The sequence below is a fragment of the Pleurodeles waltl genome, chromosome 3_1 (assembly GCF_031143425.1).
Source record: "Pleurodeles waltl isolate 20211129_DDA chromosome 3_1, aPleWal1.hap1.20221129, whole genome shotgun sequence".
NCBI lineage: Eukaryota > Metazoa > Chordata > Amphibia > Caudata > Salamandridae > Pleurodeles > Pleurodeles waltl.
In genome coordinates this window covers 1,344,747,943-1,344,766,934 of record NC_090440.1, presented here as the reverse complement: position 1 = coordinate 1,344,766,934, position 18,992 = coordinate 1,344,747,943, and the positions used below count along the sequence as shown (strand labels likewise).

Sequence of the window (18,992 nt, the reverse complement as noted above, 5' to 3'; positions counted from 1 at the left end):
CACACACTCAACACAGTTGTGTCTCCTGGCACAGAAATTATGGCATTGGGCGATTCACAACCACATTCGCCTAATAGCACAATTTATTCCAGGAATTCAGAACCAGCTAGCGGACAATCTTTCTCGGGATCACCAACAGATCCACGAATGGGAGATTCACCCCCAAATACTGAATACTTACTTCCAGAGTTGGGGAATGCCACAAATAGATCTATTTGCAACAAAGGAAAACGCAAAATGCCAAAACTTCGCATCCAGGTACCCACAAGATCAGTCTCAGGGCAATGCGTTATGGATGAGTTGGTCAGGGATATTTGCTTACGCTATTCCCCCTCTCCCACTCCTTCCATATCTAGTAAACAAGCTGAGTCAAAACAAACTCATACTAATAGCACCGACATGGGCAAGGCAACCTTGGTACACAACACTACTAGACCTCTCAGTAGTGTCATGTCAAACTACCAAACATACCAGATCTATTAACGCAACACAAACAGATCAGACACCCAAATCCAGCATCGCTGAATCTAGCAATCTGGCTCCTGAAGTCCTAGAGTTCGGACATTTAGACCTTACACAGGAATGTATGGAGGTCATAAAACAAGCTAGGAAACCTACCACTAGACATTGCTATGCAAATAAGTGGAAAAGATTTGTTTATTACTGCCATAATAATCCAATTCAACCCTTACACGCATCTGCCAAAAACATCGTAGGATACTTACTACATTTGCAAAAATCAAAGCTAGCTTTTTCTTCCATTAAAATACATCTTACAGCAATTTCAGCTTACCTGCAAATTACGCACTCAACTTCTCTATTTAGAATACCAGTCATAAAAGCATTTATGGAAGGTCTAAAGAGAATTATACCACCAAGAACACCACCAGTTCCTTCATGGAACCTCAACATTGTCTTAACACGACTCATGGGTCCACCTTTTGAGCCCATGCACTCTTGTGAAATGCAATACTTAACATGGAAAGTTGCATTTTTAATTGCCATCACATCTTTAAGAAGAGTAAGTGAGATTCAAGCATTTACCATACAAGAACCATTTATTCAGATACACAAGCATAAAGTAGTTCTACGAACAAATCCTAAATTTTTACCAAAAGTCATATCACCGTTCCACTTAAATCAAACAGTAGAATTACCAGTGTTCTTCCCACAGCCAGACTCTGTAGCTGAAAGAGCACTACATACATTGGACGTCAAAAAAGCGTTAATGTACTACATTGACAGAACAAAACTAATTCGCAAAACAATTATTTATTGCTTTCCAAAAACCTCATACGGGAAATCCAATTTCTAAGCAAGGCATTGCTAGATGGATAGTTAAGTGCATTCAAACCTGTTATCTTAAAGCTAAAAGAGAACTGCCTATTACACCAAAGGCACACTCAACTAGAAAGAAAGGTGCTACCATGGCCTTTCTAGGAAATATTCCAATGACAGAAATATGTAAGGCAGCTACATGGTCTACGCCTCATACATTTACCAAACACTACTGTGTAGACGTGCTAACACAGCAAGCCACAGTAGGCCAAGCAGTACTACGAACATTGTTTCAGACAACTTCAACTCCTACAGGCTGAACCACCGCTTTTGGGGAGATAACTGCTTACTAGTCTATGCACAGCATGTGTATCTGCAGCTACACATGCCACCGAACGGAAAATGTCACTTACCCAGTGTACATCTGTTCGTGGCATTAGTCGCAGCAGATTCACATGCGCCCACCCACCTCACCGGGAGCCTGTAGCCGTTTAGAAGTTGATCTTGAACATCTGTATATTTGTAAATCTATTACTTGAAACTACATTATGTACATACTTATTAACTCCATTGCATGGGCACTATTACTAGCATATACAACTCCTACCTCACCCTCTGCGGGGGAAAACAATCTAAGATGGAGTCGATGCCCATGCGCAATGGAGCCGAAATGGGAGGAGTGCCTCGATCTCGTGACTCGAAAAGACTTCTTCGAAGAAAAACAACTTGTAACACTCAGAGCCCAACACCAGATGGCGGGATGTGCACAGCATGTGAATCTGCAGCAACTAATGCCACGAACAGATGTACACTGGGTAAGTGACATTTTCCATACCATCCGTCCAGCTCACAGAAAATAGCTAAGGTTTGTGATAGCAGGAAACCATTATCAATTCAATGTTCTACCATTCGGCATAACTACTCCAAGGGTATTCACAAAATTGCTAACGGTAGTAGCAGCCTACCTAAGAAGACAACACATACATGTCTTTCCAAATCTAGACGATTGGCTAATAAAATCAAGCAATTTTATACAATGTCGAACGGACTCAATATGCAATAGAGACCCCACATACAAGCTTTTCCAAAATCTCATACCACAAATGCAGCCTAATCAACAATACACTAAGATTTATCGTGAAGATTTTACGAATTATTGCTATGCAAGATGCAATAGTACTGCACGCAAGACTAAACATGAGGACACTAAAACAGTGCCTCTCACAGCAATGGTCTCAAGCATAGGGTCAGTTGCAAGATCTAGTTATTAGACCGCCAAACGCACAAGTCCCTTCAGTGGTGGAATCGCTTCAATTTAATGAAGGGATGGTCTTCAAGACCCTGTGCCTCAGACCACAATGACAACAGATGCATCAATGATAGGTTGGGGAGCTCATCTCAACCTTACCATTCAAGGCTAATGGGATTCAAAACCGCGAAATTATCACATAAACCATGTAGAGTTAGCTGTATTTCTTGTCCTAAAAGCGTTTCAGCCGCTTCTCAAATACAAGACTGTCTTGATCAAAATGGACACTGACGACCATGTATTACCTAAAGAAACAAGGCGTGACACATTCATTTCAACTGTCCCTTCTAGCCTAAACAATATGGAAGTGTGCAATTCACAATCCAATTCACCTACTAGCAGAATACATCTCAGGAATACACAATCAGCTAGCGGATCTCCTAAGCACAACACACCAACAGATACGCAAATTGGAAATTCACTCGAGTACTTTCAGTACTTTCAAAAGTGGGGGACACAGGAAATAGACCTATTTGCCACAAGCAAATGCAAAATGCCAAGACTTTGCATCCAGACACCCCCACCCTCTTTCCAAGGGCAATGCTCTACGGATCAACTGGTCAGGGATATTTGCTTACGCTTCCCCCTCTCCCACTACCATTTCTGGTCAACAAACTGCATCTGACTTATCTCACCATGTTACTCAGCACAATGTGGGCACGACAACATTGGTACACAACAATCCTAGACCTGTCAGTAGTACCTCACTACAAACTTCCAAACAGACCGGATTTAACACAAAACAAAGGACAAATCAGACATCCAAATCCCAGTGTTCTCAATTTAGCGATTTGGCTCCTGAAGTCATAGAATTTGGATATTTACAACTTCCATTAGAATGCATGGAAGTACTCAAACAAGCCTACAAGTAGGCAATGCTATGCTAACAAATGGAAAAAACTTGTTTATTACTGTCAATCTAAAAGTACTGACCCTCTCACAGCATCAGTATAAGAATGTATGCTATCTACTTCATTTACAGAAAACAAATTTAGCTTTCATCTATTAAAATTAATCTTACTGCCATATCAGCATGTTTAAAGAGTGATGTATGTTGTACAGTCTGCAGAGTCCCAGTTATAAATTCCTTCATGGAAGGACTAAAGCCTATTAATCCACCCAGAACACCACCGGTTCCTGCTTGGAATCTCAATATTGTAATCCCAAGATTAATGGGCCCACCTTTTGAAACCATGCATTCATGTGAGATTCAATTCTTAACCTGGAAGATTGCTTTCCTGGTAGCTATTACTTCATTACTGTAAACATTAGTGAAATACAAGCGTTCACTCTTAAACTTTTTTCTGAATACACAAACATACAGTTGTACTAGGAACCGATCCAAAATTTCTGCCAAAGGTGTTATCACCTTTTCAGATAAACCAAACAGTGGAATTGCCAGTCTACTACTTCCTACAGCCAGATTCAATTGCAGTAAGCCATTCACATGCTTGATCTTAAGAGCTCTTATGTACTATGTGGATAGAACAAAATTCTGAAAAACAAAGCAGCTTTTCATGGCTTAACCACATAAAGGGAATCCTATCTCTAAACAAGGATTTGCAAGATTGATTGTTAGATGTATACAAACAAGTTACATCAAAGCAAAAAGATCACTTTTAATCACACCTAAAGCACATTCCATTAGGGGAAAAAGTTGCATCTATGGCATTTTTAGGAAACTTACCAATGGCAGACATATGCAAAGCGGCCACATGGTCTACACCACATAAATTTACAAAGTATTACTGTGCAGATGTTTTTTTCAAAGCAACAAGCCAATGTTGGTCAAGCTCTTAAGAACATTATTTCAAACAACTCTTAACTCCTACAGGCTAGCCACTGCATTTCTTGGTGAGAGTAACTGCTTTGTAGTCTATGCATAGCATGTGTATCTGCAGCTACACATGCCATCGAACAGAATGTCACAGTTTACATCGCTTTGTGGCATGTAGTGCTGCAGATTCACATGCACCCTCCATCCTCCCCGGAAGCCTGTAGTTGTTGCAGTTTTTTCTCTTTGTACATATGTAGATACATTCACATTTGCAAAGTCATTTATTTCTATACAATATTTAATTTAAATTATTCTCGATCACTCCTTCCTACACCCTTTTGTGGTAAAACAATCCAACAATGGAGTAGATGCCCATGCACAGTATGACAGAGGAGTCATTTGATCCTGTGACTCCGAAAAGACGACTTTGAAGAAAAACAACTTGAAGCACTCAGAGCCCAACACTAGATGGCAAAATAATGCATAGCATGTGAATCTGCAGCACTACATGCCACAAACAGATGTACACTTGGTAAGTGGCATTTTCCATATATCCCTTTTGTAAGGAAATGCCTCCTTGGCATGGTTACCCCCTGACTTTTTGCCTTTGCTGATGCTAAGTTTTGATTTGAAAGTGTGCTGAGGCCTGCTAACCAGGCCCCAGCACCAGTGTTTTTTCCCTAACCTCTACTTTTGTTTTCACAATTGGCACACCCTGGCATCCAGGTAAGTCCCTTGTAACTGGTACCCCTGGTACCAAGGGCCCTGATGCCAGGGAAGGTCTCCAAGGGCTGCAGCATATCTTATGCCACCCTGGGGACCCCTCACTCAGCACAGACGCACTGCTTGTCAGCTTGTGTGTGCTAGTGGGGGATAAAAAGACTAAGTCGACATGGCACTCCCCTCAGGGTACCATACCAACCTCACACTGCCTACAGGTATAGATAAGTCACCCCTCTAGCAGGCCTTCCTGCCCGAAGGCAGGGTGCACTATACCATAGGTGAGGGCATAAATGCATGAGCACTATGCCCCTACAGTGTCTAAGCAAAACATTAGACATTGTAAGTGCAGGGTAGCCATAAGAGCATATGGTCTGGGAGTCTGTTATGCACGAACTCCACAGCACCATAATGGCTACACTGAGGTTTGGTATCAAACTTCTCGGCACAATAAATGCACACTGATGCCAGTGTACATTTTATTGTAACATACACCCCAGAGGGCACCTTAGAGGTGCCCCCTGAAACCTTAACTGACTATCCGTGTAGGCTGACTAGTTTTAGCAGCCTGCCACACACCAGACATGTTGCTGGCCACATGGGGAGAGTGCCTTTGTCACTCTGTGGCTAGTAACAAAGCCTGTACTGGGTGGAGGTGCTTCACACCTCCCCCTGCAGGAACTGTAACACCTGGCGGTGAGCCTCAAAGGCTCACCCCCTTTGTTACAGCACACTAGGGCATTCCAGCTAGTGGAGTTGCCCGCCCCCTCCGGCCACGGCCCCACTTCTGGCAGCAAGGCCGGAGGAGATAATGAGAAAAACAAGGAGTCACTGGCCAGTCAGGACAGCCCCTAAGGCATCCTGAGCTGAGGTGATTGACTTTTAGAAATCCTCCATCTTGCAGATGGAAGATTCCCCCAATAGGGATAGGAATGTGCCCCCCTTCCCTCGGGAGGAGGCACAAAGAGGGTGTAGCCACCCTCAGGGCTAGTAGCCATTGGCTACTAACCCCCAGACCTAAACACACCCCTAAATTTAGTATTTAGGGGCTCCCCAGAACCAAGGAACTCAGATTCCTGCAACCTAAGAAGAGGACTGCTAAGCTGAAAAACCCTGCAGAGAAGACGGAGACACCAACTGCTTTGGCCCCAGCTCTACCGGCCTGTCTCCCAACTTCTAAAGACACTGCCACAGCAACACTTTCCCCAGGGACCAGCGACCTCCGAAGCCTCGGAGGACTGCCCTGCATCTACAAGGACCAAGAACTCCCAAGGACAGCAGCTCTGTTCACCAAAGACTGCAACTTTGCAACAAAGAAGCAACTTTAAAACAAGTTGCGTTTCCTGCCGGAAGCGTGAGACTTGACACTGCACCAGGCGCCCCCGGCTCGACTTGCGGAGAACCACTTCAGGGAGGACCCCCGGCGACTACGAGACCGTGAGTAGCCAGAGTTTGACCCCCCTCCTGAGCCCTTACAGCGACGCCTGCAGAGGGAATCCCGAGGCTCGCCCTGACCGCGACTGCCTGCTTCAAAGACCCGATGCCTGATAAAGACTCTGCACCCGCAGCCCCCAGGACCTGAAGGATCCGACCTCCAGTGCAGGAGCGACCCCCAGGTGGCCCTCTCCCTAGCCCAGGTGGTGGCTACCCCGAAGAGCCCACCCCCCCCCTTGCTTGCCTGCATCGCTGAAGAGACCTCTTGGTCTCCCATTGCTTTCTATTGAAAACCCTACGCTTGTTTGTACACTGCACCCGTCCGCCCCCGTACCGCTGATGGTGTACTTTCTGTTTGGACTTGTACACGAAGAGCCCCCCGTGCCCTACAAAACCCCCCTGGTCTGCCCTCCGAAGACGCAGGTACTTACCTGCTGGCAGACTGGAACCGGGGCACCCCCTTCTCCATTGAAGCCTATGTGTTTTGGGCACCCCTTTGACCTCTGCATCTGACCGGCCCTGAGCTGCTGGTGTGGTAACTTTGGGGTTGCTCTGAACCCCCAACGGTGGGCTACCTTGGACCCAAACTTGAACCCTGTAGGTGGTTTACTTACCTACAAAAACTCACTCTTACTTCCCCCAGGAACTGTTGATATTGCACTAAGTGTCTAGTTTTAAAATAGCTATGTCATTTATGTGAAAACTGTATAGGTTATTTTGCTAATTCAAAGTTCCTATAGTACCTACCTGCAATACCTTTCATTTGAAGTATTAAATGTAATTCTTGAACCTGTGGTTCTTAAAATAAACTAAAAAGATATTTTTCTATACAAAAACCTATTGGCCTGGAATTGTCTGAGTGTGTTCCTCATTTATTGCTTGTGTATGTACAACAAATGCTTAACACTACTCCTTTGAGCCTACTGCTCGACCACACTACCACAAAATAGAGCATTAGTATTATCTCTTTTTGCCACTATCTTACCTCTAAGGGGAACCCTTGGACTCTGCATATTATTCCTTACTTTTAAATAGTGCATACAGAACCAACTTCCTACACCTTTGCAGATGTCCCCCACGCACCATGTTTTTTTGCCCCGAATTAAACCACTGGCTGCTGGTTTCTGACTCTGGCAGGGCAGTGAAGCCTGCCAGCTAGGCTCAAGTGCCAGTGTTCTTCCCCTAAAAATGAAATAATTGTAACCCAATTGGCAAGGACTCTAACACCCCTGTAAGGTCCTAGTAAATGGTACCCCTGGTACCTAGAGCATGGGTTCTAAAGAGGGTCCCAATTGGCTGCAGCAGGAAGCTGGCTCTCTATATGGTGCAATAAAAAGTACACCGTGCAGAGTCCAGTGTGTCCCCAGTTGGTTTGCAGAGGCAAAAGTAGATGAGACTAATGCTCTATTTTGTGGTAGTATGGTCACGCAAATAGGCTTATCAGACGATAGTGCTAAGCATTTGTTTTACTCTGAGGCTAAAAATGAGGCCCACTCTCAAAGAATAAATCTGGGACCAAATTGGAAAAATAACTGTTTCAAACCCAAGAACTTCGTAAACAAGTACTTTTTCAAGCATAAATACTTTTCATATTCAAAAATCAACATTCGGTGCAATTCTCGGTCCTTCATTTTTAACCTATGGAGGAAAACTATGTTGAGCAAACACTGGGTTAACAATGACTTACGAGGCCAATCTGAGTTGAGTACTGGGCACTGATCAGAAGCACACCAGCAGGTCGGTAACTCTGGGCAGCACTGGGGTAGCTAGGTGCAGGCATGTGTAGTAAGGTGTTGGGTGCCCAGTGGTTTTCAATGGGCATAGATCCTCGGGACAAACAGGCTGCGGGCTCTGGCTAGGAACCCAGTCCAGAACAACAAGCAGGTAGGTTGTGGACTTGGGGTGCTCAGACATAGGTACACCTTTGGTCCTTTCCTCCAGGGGTGCCCTTAGGTGTCTGGTTTCTTCATCCAGGAGTACTTGCAGTCAGGGGGTCCTGTGTGTTGAGGCTGCAGGAGGAATGGGGGTCAGGGTGGACTTGAGCTCAGAGGAGCCGGGGGATGTCATTGGCACCAGTGACCCACTTCAGATGAGGTCAGAGGCAAGGGGTGCAGTGGTTCCGTGAGGTGTCTTACACCCTTGCCACAAGGCTGCAGGAGAGGGCCTGCATGCAGAGGCAGTAGGCGTCTTGGGAATCCAAGAGTGGTGAAACCAGAGTCTTCTGACTCTGGACAGCTGGGGAACTTTGTTGCCACCGTTGTTTGGCCTCACCTCAGGTCCTGGATGTCTGATGCAGAGGTCGCTTCAGTCGTTGTCTTTGCTGTTCCAGAGGCTGCAGAGTCCTCCCTAGACTTTGTTGCAGAGCAGATCCACTGCTCATAGGAGTCTGTCTTTATGGAATGCAGGTAGTTCTTCTGGGTTTCTTGGAGGCTCAGCTGCAGGATGAGTTGTCTTTTTGGGTCGACTGCTTCTTCTGGTTCCCCCTTTACTTCCTACCATCTTGGGGGTAGGACTGGCATTAAATGTGCACACCTAATCTGCCTTATTTCCCCCACCTGTGCTTCCACCAGAAGTGGAGTCAGGATGGGGAAAGGAACAGGGAGTCAGTCATCTCCCATCTGGAGAGACCTGGTTTGCATTACAAAGGAGCCTAGGCCTTTGAAGCGTCCTGCCCTGAAATGCCCATCCTGCCTGATTGATAATACCCCTGCTCAGTGCAGGCATTTGTTTCTGGCCCGCAAGAGCGCTGGCTGTCACATTGGGCGGCCAGAAACGCATCAGTTGACTGACCGGTCCTGACCAGTTCAGCCACCAAATTAATAGCTGGTAGGTATTCAGGGGCACCTCCTAAGGTGCCCTTTGGGTGCAGTTATAAATAAATCCCTCACTGGCACAAGTGAGGGGTTTATTCATTTGAGGTTTCATATCAAACATCCCTATATTCAGAGAAGCCGTCATGTAGCTAGGAAACTTAGTGACCAGTGTCCAGCACATGAATTTAAAATGGTTCCCCTGGTGACTTGCTGTGTCTTAGAATCGACAAAGACCTTGCAGGGGCATATCTGCTTGTACCAATATGCCCTCGCATGTAATATAATGCACCCTGCCCTAGGGCAGTAAGGCCTGCTAGAGGGGTGACATTGCATGCAGTGTTTAGGGGAACTTCAAGGTGGGTTCAATCCTACTTTGAGAGCAAGTAGTTTTTATGTTAATATTGTCTCTTCTGACACATTTTTGTCCCACACCCATGGTAATGCTCACATACTTTTCAGTGCCTGTGACTTCGTTTGCCTGTGGTCCTTCCCACAGTTCTTATGGTATGGCATCTCTTTACTCAGCATAATTCCTGAATATCCGTTTTTTTTTCTTCTTTTTCTAGACCGGCTAGTTCTAGTCTGACTTATAGTAGGGTCAGTTGTAATCTGCATTAAAACCTGCTATGCATTAGCCAAGAAGCAACCCTTTAAGGCTTTCATGCTCATTCTACCAGAGCCAGGTCTGCGACCACCTTTAGAATGCGGAGTTCGTGTTGGAGACTTGCTGGGCAGCAATTTGGGCTCACTGCACGTTTTCCTTACTTTGCCGCCTTGACAATCCCGTCTGTTGGGACAGGCATTTTGCCCGTTCGGTCCTGCAAGATTTCACTGTCTGAAATTGGCTTGCAGACCCACCTCCGGGAATGGTATTTCGGTATCGAATTATAAGGTAAGGAATCTGCGGCTCGAAGTCTATCAGAGCAACAAGTAAACTTCTGTAACGCCTTACCTGGTAGAGACAGGATCTAGCTGCCAATTAAATTACACCTCATCCCTGTTCTACAGACATATTTCTAAAGCGGAGGTTTCTCACTATCTGGCCCCATTTTTTTTTTTTTTTTAACCTGGCGTGTGAAGTTGATACTGTAACTGAACGTTTGAACTGAGGTGACTCCTATCCAAGATGACTGCAACATCACCTCCAGCTTGGGTGACGCAGACTGTCATATAGCTCCCTTTCTTGGCATTCATATTCCTTCATTGGTAGTTTCTCTTTAATTGAAAGAGAGATGTCTCTTTTGGCACACTGAGGGGCTCTGCGTTATTGGTGTGGAAAACAGTCACGGAAGAAACGGACATCAATACGTCAGGGGTTTATATGGGCTCTGTCTGTCATCCAGTGGCACCTCATGAGTTACAAGGTAAGGAATCTGCAGCTAGATTGTCTCTACCAGATAAGGCATTATGGAAGGTAAATAAACTGTTCCACCCTACTTCCCCTCCTATTCTACCCAACTACACAATTCTTCCCTAATCTCGCTCCAATCTCTTAAATCAATCCAACTCCACTCATTTCCCCATTCTCCTCTATCCTAGTCTACTCCATTCTGCTCCACCGTGTACCCAACTCCACAATACCACATGCCACTCAAATCTACTCTAGTCCTATCTAACCCCCTTGACCCAAATTCACCCCACTCCAGCCTACCTTGCCCCTCTCCAACCCAAACTACCCTACTCCAATCTGCTCCACTGTAATCTACTTTACCCCACTGCAATGTCCAACTCCACTGCAACCTACTCCTCGAACTCTAATCTACTGTAACGCACCCACTCCTAACTCACTTGGTCTAAACACTCCAATCTAATCTGCCCCACCCCAATACAGTCTACACCCTCCTCTACCAGCTCCTGCACGCCAATCTGCCCCAATCTAGTTAATCCACTAACTAGCCAGGTTGAGCAGCAGTCATACTGGTGTACAACATGGCTAAACACAATTGCATAGGCAAGACTCATTGGATTTGCCAATGCTTGTTCCAACATGGGTCTTAATATGGCTTTATCCTTGGCCTCTGAAAGTGTTGGATTGTTGGAGTGCTTCGTAATAGCCTACCTGATCATATTCTGTTCTGCCTGGACCCGTACGTTTGACAAATATAAAGTGTGTGGTACTAGTGAGTATTGGTTTGCTTTTGGACTACCAAAGTTTACTTTCTTTCAGAAGATATCAATAAAGGTTAACGTTTCTAGCTGGATATCCTGAACTATTAAGAGTGTATTATTTCCTTACACTGATTTTCATGGCGTTTTTAATTCTTCCTGGTCTGGTCAGTTTGCCTTGAGTGCGCTACTCCAGCCACTTTGAAGCTTGATCCTCTTTTGTTTTTTGTTTCCCCCCCACTTTAGGTCGTTTTGGTCACCTTGGGCTTGCCATCAACTTAATTACATATGATGATCGGTTCAACCTAAAAAGTATTGAAGAGCAACTGGGAACAGAAATCAAGCCCATCCCCGGCAGCATAGACAAGAGCCTGTATGTGGCCGAATATCATAGTGAACCTTTGGATGAGGAGAAACCATAGCCATTAGGTGAGAATGTGGGCTTGTTCATGAGCTAGATAGAACAGTGGTTATAGTGTGAGTGTAGTGCTTACAGCTGACGCTAGGGTATGAAATCTTCAACACCCAACTTCTCTAAAGTCTGAGCAATGTATTGTGCTATTGAGAATGCTTTGGACAGGCGACCGTGTGGAGACCCTTCTTGAATGTGTACTTGTGCTCACAGCTGCCAAGCCTTCACAGTGTGAAACAAAACGTCCTACTGCTACCTAATTGGCCATAGAAATACCAGTTTTTGACACTTGTCTAGGCCTTGCCCCTTGACTCAGCCATACCCATTGTGACATTGTTTTAACGGCTCGTTGTCCCTTTCAGTTGGGCTAGAACTGCCTGTTTTAGTTGAGCTGGTAACATGTCCCAAGAGTCACTAAATTTAGTGGCTGAGAGGAGGGTAAACTCTGCATATTCCTATGTTTTTTGCAATTTACGTATGTCTGTTGGGGAAAAAAATAGCCAAGCAAATATTAAAGACGTTTACTCTGAATTCTTGTATACAAATAGAGTTGCATATTTTTGTGGTATTTTATCTCACTTGAGAAATTTACCGAGACCTTTCTTTCTTGCAGGCAGATTCGATACCACCGAAGCTGAAGTCTTTTGCTCGCTGTCCGACTCCTTGTTTCTTTGACTGCAGTTTTCTCTCTGCGGAGTGTAGTCCCCTTTTCGGTTTTGAATTTTGAAGGCTCGTGTTTTTTTTGTTTTTTTTTATCTGGGAAATCTTAAATCCTAGATTTTTCACAGAAGGAATATCTTTGCTTTGTCCCAACTCTCGTTTGCACTGTGTGCTGACTGAACTTTAGTTGCACTAACTGCTTTTTTTTTTTATGGAAACCTATTTGCCGGAAGGAAGAGGGGAAAAATTCCTGGACAAAGAAGACTCAATCAGCACAGCCTTTCATCGCTAAAGCAGTATCTGTGGTTGCAAGCAGCAAACTTGGTGTGCATCAACCTCTCCCTTGGTTCATTTTATTTTTAAATAAAGCTTTAGAGCTTGTTACTTCGTGCAAAGTGCCTTATGCCATGAGATCATGCAAGACCACTCTACGGATGTAGCCCCTGTGAGATTGAGCAACTTGTCTTGCATGTTTCAGGTAAATTCATCTACGCCTCCCCTGAATCGCTCCAAGACCAGAGTTAGTCTGACATTAATCTGTCCAAAAGGGGTTTTTAATTTTGTTCTTGCCCATGCTCCATATTTGAGGAGGAGTTGATGTAAATGCTGCGTGTTGCACGTGCTGTGTAAATACATGTACTTATTACCAGAAATCCACTTCAGCACATCTCGGCTCATTAAAACAGAACTCCAGATCTGAAAGGACATCATAACAACTTTTTTTTTTAAACGAGCTGTTAAATCCCCTATGCTTTTGCGGAACACTAAAGACTGATTTGCGTCCGCTTTGGATTATCGGCTCAAGCACTTGCATTAAAGTCTTCAAATGCAGCCATGGCACGTTTTTCCCTCTTCTGGAAAGTTCCCACCAGGAGAAAACAAACGTCAATGTGTATACTTGTAAACTTTGTAAATATTTGGCTAGGATCTCGTGCCCCAGCCCCATTTTCAGTTCTTTTCCTAGATTTGTATGCGTTGCTGGGGGTGGAGAATTATGGAAGAATTGTCAGCAGCCCCAAATGAGAGGGGCACAGTTTTTTGTAACACTAGATGCACAAATGCTTTCCGCCCATGTAAAACATGGTTTCAATGTGGATTAATCCTTAGTAATTATTGCCAGGGGTGGGCTGGTAGTGAGACTGCCAAAAGTTGGAGGCGTACTGGTACATGGGGAAAGCAGGTCCTATGTAGAATTCATAGAAGCCCAAATCCACCTTCAAAACCTGTGCTGGGTTTATTCTTAAACTTCGTGTGGTGGAGAATGCCAGAGTGCAGAAAGATAGGCAACTTTGTAACAAGGTTATGGCATATACATTGAAACAAGTGAGGAGACCACATCTGCTGCAGTTGCATCTACCTTATAATCTTTAGCTGCAGTGGTGAGACATGCCTGCCTAATTATAGCCTTTTATGAAGAATAATATTTAAACTAACGTGACCTGTTTTGCTTGATTAAACTTAACTTCAGCCATTATACACCCATCAAGCCTGAAAATGATGATTGAAGCAAGGATTTACTCAGTGGGTGTGCCTCTTATCCCCACCTGCACTAGGGGTTCCACTAAAGTTTTGTTCTTTGCGAGCTGTTATTACTTTGCCTCGCATATTAACAGCGGTTTGTGCTCTCGTGTTGCATTACACTGTGTCCCTCCCAACATGCTCGAAGTTTGGCCTGATGTACAGGCAGCAAGAGTGAGACAAAAATTCTATTGGTGTTCTCCACCCTTCTATTTTCCCTGGTCAACTGCTGTCTTTCCAGAGGCACCTCGATGAAGCAGCCTGTGCAAATACTGGTGCACAGTATGCACTTTCCCCAATAAGGCATGCTTATTTCTGTTTTCCCTTTATTTTTTGGTTTATGCCTTTAACATTAAGTGGTGCACAAAAATGCAGACCACTTAAAGTTTTGCAAGATATAATGGGTGCCTCTTGACTAGACATTTCAGCGTGCAAAGAATGTTTTGAAACGCTGCTCAAGTTCAAATGTAAGCTGTACACAAACAGTAGGGCTGCAGGATTGAAATATGGCAGGCACTAAATTGTTTTGTATGGCCAAAGGGGGGGTAGGGGGTTGGGGGGAGGGGGGGGGGGATGGTGTATCTTCAACAGTGAATGATTTGACCAAAATTAGAATATTGCTCTAGTACTGCAGCAGACTTATTTAAATTGTGGTGTTCAAAGAGGATGATCATAGTTAAAAAGTTGTACCTTTTTGAGACTTATGCGCATGGTCTGTTAATGGCATTTGAGGCTGCCAACAGCCTTTGTGCAAACGGAACTGAAGCTTATCTGGTGCCATTCTCCGATGCTTTTCAAGCACAGAACTAACCAGAAGTTTAAACTATATTGAAGTATTACTTTAGCTAGGCCTCAAATTATTAACCTATACCACCATTGGAATGGTTAAAGGGGAGATGTCTCTGGCGCTGAGGCCTGTCTTAATTTTCCAAGCTGCAAATGAAAAGATGCTCTAAACTGACTTGGGATTACCCTGGTCTATTTTATTTTATTTTTATTCCCGGGTCAACAATATTTAGTCTTGATTGCCTGTTCTCCAATTTCGGCCCTTTATGATGCTAATTTACAGAACCCAGTGGCCAGTGCAGTTGGTTTAGCCTTGGTCTTTCAATGGTATATGAAGGTGCTGACCTAAAATGTGAATTATCGCCAAACACATTGCATCTGTCCTTTTCACTACGGGTTCTTTAAATCTAAATTCTGTCCACAGCCACCAGTTGAAATGGCTGTTTAGAACCTCAACATTTGAAATCAAATTCCATTAATTGGGCGAATGTCCTGGTAGGGTGGTGGGTGGGTGATTGGTTATTATATTTTATAATGTTAGAATGAGATGGGAGCATCTTTGCTTTGCAGCTACTTTTTTCTGTTATCTATGCATTGTAGAACTGACCAGCTGTGGTTTTTAACATCAGTCTACTCGCATATGAATAGTTTGTTTTGAATCATCTCATTCTGCCTTTTTATTTGGTGGGAGGGACTCGCACAAAGGAATATTAAACTGTTCAAGTAATAGGCTAAATTTTGTGAGGAACTTCTTCCTCTAACAGACTAAACTCTTTAGTCAACTGCTGTAATGTACACATTTTATTCATGACCATTTTTGAAGATCAAGACTAATAATGCCACCAAATGTTAAACTTCGGTTTACATTCCTAGACTTCCTCGAATGTTTCATGTTTTTAAATGGGATTGACTGGTTTCCTATTCAGTGTTTTGTGGCTTCTTTCTGTATCTTGATGGGCACTTGCACAGCTGACTGTAGTCAGCATATGCCCCGTTCGAAAACATACTTCCAAAGTTATTGCCATGTAAGCCACAAATTGTGGTGCCACTTAAATAGTTGATCATTCAGTTTCTGAAATCCATAGTATCATAATATGTTCAGTTGCTTGGATAGCTAATGTCTCTTTGTGCGAGCAAAGGTTTAGGGGTGGGGATTGAAGTGAGATACAGACACTGTATTTTAACCAGCTGTGTGTTGGTAGGGTTGGGATTGCAAAAAAAAGGGGGGGCGGGGGGGAGATTTTCAAAAGTAACAGTACCCCAAATTGGAACAAGCCCTGTTCCATTTTTTTAATTGTTTGGTGAATTGGCACTTTAATAGAAAAAAGCTAAACCCGTATTATAGTAAAATTAAGCTGATATATTTGGGAATAACCTGTGCCACAAGTGTCATTAAAGTACAGGTATGACAAAGTCTGAAACAGAAAGGGGCGTGGGGTGGGTAGGGTGGGGTTCAGGGAGAGGGTGGAACTGGCAACAAAGAATTGGCCTTCTGCTAATTGACAATTGGGTACTTAGTCCAGTGTGGTGGAGTTTTCTTTTGGGGTTTTGTCCAACTTGAGTGCTTCTGAAGGCAGGTAGCCACATGAAGAATGAGTTGCGAAAATGAATGGTAAAAACTTGAATTTATTTGACATTTATTTGCTCAATAAAAGCCCACTGGACCCTCTTGCATTTTTCTGTGTAATTTTATCAAGATGCTTTCTTCCACCCTCTTTACATATACAGCTTGAGAAAACATCTGCATTTTTTGCCACACTCTGCCTAACTTTGCTTCACACTGTTACTATTAGTTGCCCATAATAGTTACTCTAGTCTTAGCCTTTTGTTTTCTTTACTGATGTGGGTGGTGACCTATTAATAGATTGTGCCTTGCAAACGATATAGACGTAAGATCCTTCAAGTCTAAGCTTGGAACTGGAGTTACCAGTGCTATTCGTTACTAAGATTGGTACCATCTGCCTCTCTATCTTACTGCCTGTCGGCATGTGGTAAACTGTCAGTTGTAGCTGAGATGAAGGTTCAAGGATGTCTACAAGTGAAAGGTCTAAAGAAAAAAATATGCATAAGTGATGCACAGTAGACCATATTTGATACTTATATTTCCCAATCTGAGCAGAAGAGGATTACAAATCATGACTTTAGGACAAGTGGAAGGGTGGTGTTTAGTTAGAAGTATCTTCTCGGATGTTCTTTGGTGTGTGTGGCCTATCCAAACTGAAAATCAGCCAGTTTAATAAACTGCACTGAAATGTGGAGCAAACACAGGTGCTTCATTGCCGTAAATCACGTTTTTAAAACTATGAAGCTACTTTGTCTCTGAGCATGGCAATCGGTTCCTACTGGGGGATGTTTGTGAGTTACGCTTTGTGAGCAGAAGATGGCCCCAGGAGATGACACGTTTTACCAGTGCAGCTTGTAATGAAGTGTATACTTGACTGAGAAACCAAACTTCTTTAATATGTATGATGATAAATGTGAATTTTGATTGTCACCTTTAAGGATTCCAGAAGCTTCACAATCACAGAAAAGACTGGTTTCAAGAGGCTCTTGTTGATCTTGGCACTCACTGATGCTTTCCCTGAACCTGCTTTTCTGGAAAATTATTGCACTCACAGGAAATTTTCTTTACATGGTTTGTCATTTCGATATACTTAGTCTTTCTTACACTCCTCAGCTGAGGAGGGATTGGAAAAGCAAGTATTTGTGTACATTCTTACCAGTTTTCACATTGGTGCCTGGAAAATGCAGCAAGCTAAATCCCTCTGTATTTTAATTACCAGCCAAACTAATCACATTACCAAACACTTACTGGCTGCCATGACAGTTGACTGGTTGGTGGGCAAGAAGTCTCCTTCATAACCGTACTTGGTAGATCCTGTTCAGTCCCACAGAAAAGGGGTGCCAGCTATGCTAAAGGTAAGCTGTCAACCAGTCTAATTGAGTTGTAGCATGTTAAATATTTCAGCTTTGTATTATTGGATCCTTCCTGGGCCCCAAGCAGTGAAGATGTACAAACCCTCAAATTCCTCTGCTCAGCAGGTAGGTATTAGCCCTTCCTTGTACCTCACCTGTTCGAGGGGCCTTTAGGAGATGGACAGTCAATCCTTCAAGATACTCAAATGCTTAAGTTCCACACAGCTTACCCCTCAGGCTAGCAAACAAGGCTTGTGGCATGTGTAGCTGTAGATATACATGCTGGGCAAACTCCTGCTGTTTAATGTTGGGCTCAAATAGCTTGTTTTTTGTTTGAAGTCTTTTCGAGTCAAGAGGTATAGTGACTCCACCCATCTCTGGTAATGATCATGTACATCAGCGCCATTGTTAGATTTTTTTCTTTTCTTTTTTTCTTTTTTTAATTCAAATCCCCCCCCCACCCCCAAATTGGGCCTGGCCCTTTTTACAGGGTCATCCCCAAACGTTTTGTCTAACCTTCCTACTAATTTCTGACCTTTTTGTTGGCTCTAGGACTCTGAGCACTTTACCACTGCTGATCGGTGCTAAAGTGCAAGTGTTCTCACTTTTAAAATTGGTATGATTGGCTTACCCCAATTGGCACATTTAATTTACTTGCAAGTCCCTTGTACAGTGGTATCCCATACCTAGGGCCTGTAAATTAAATGCTACTGGTGGGCTTGCGCCACCCCCAAAAGTAGCCTTTTAAACCTACCTCGAGCAAGCCTGGGTGCACAGTTTACTGCCACACGGGCCTGGCATCTAAATTTCTTGCCAGGCCTAGAACTCCACTTTTACTACATATATCGCCTCCAAGGTAGGCCCTAGCTAGCCCTATGGGCAGGGTGCTGTGTATGTAAAAAGGACATATGTTATGTACTCAGGCTTCGAAAAATGTTACTAGACCTGCAGGTCGCGTAGCTTGAACAATCTACTCGACTGAACTGTAATGTACTTGACCCAGAAATAGGTATCAAATTTTTATTGTAGGAAGTTGGCTCTGTATGCACTATTTCAAAGTAAGGAATAATATGTACAGAGTCCAAGGGTTCCCCTTAGAGGTAAGATAGTGGCAAAAAGAGATAATACTAATGCTCTATTTTGTGGTAGTGTGGTCGAGCAGTAGGCTTATCAAAGGAGTAGTGTTAAGCATTTGTTGTACACACAGGCAATAAATGAGGAACACACACTCAGACAATTCCAGGCCAATAGGTTTTTGTATAG

General features: G+C 43.7%; 1 protein-coding gene across 3 annotated transcripts in view; it reads left to right on the top strand.

Moving 5' to 3' along the window:
- The window catches only part of DDX6 (DEAD-box helicase 6), a 322,102-nt gene extending 305,620 nt beyond the window's left edge, over positions 1-16,482 (top strand). For 2 of the 3 annotated variants that reach the window (XM_069224788.1, XM_069224789.1), the window contains exons 13-14: positions 11,684-11,866; positions 12,463-13,217. In XM_069224788.1, coding sequence (XP_069080889.1) covers positions 11,684-11,859 — 176 coding nt within the window. In that variant the 3' untranslated portion in view covers positions 11,860-11,866; positions 12,463-13,217. Of the gene's footprint in view, positions 1-11,683; positions 11,867-12,462 lie in introns of all 3 variants that reach the window. The other variant, XM_069224790.1, reaches the window with a different exon arrangement.
- The last annotated feature ends 2,510 nt before the right edge of the window (positions 16,483-18,992 follow it).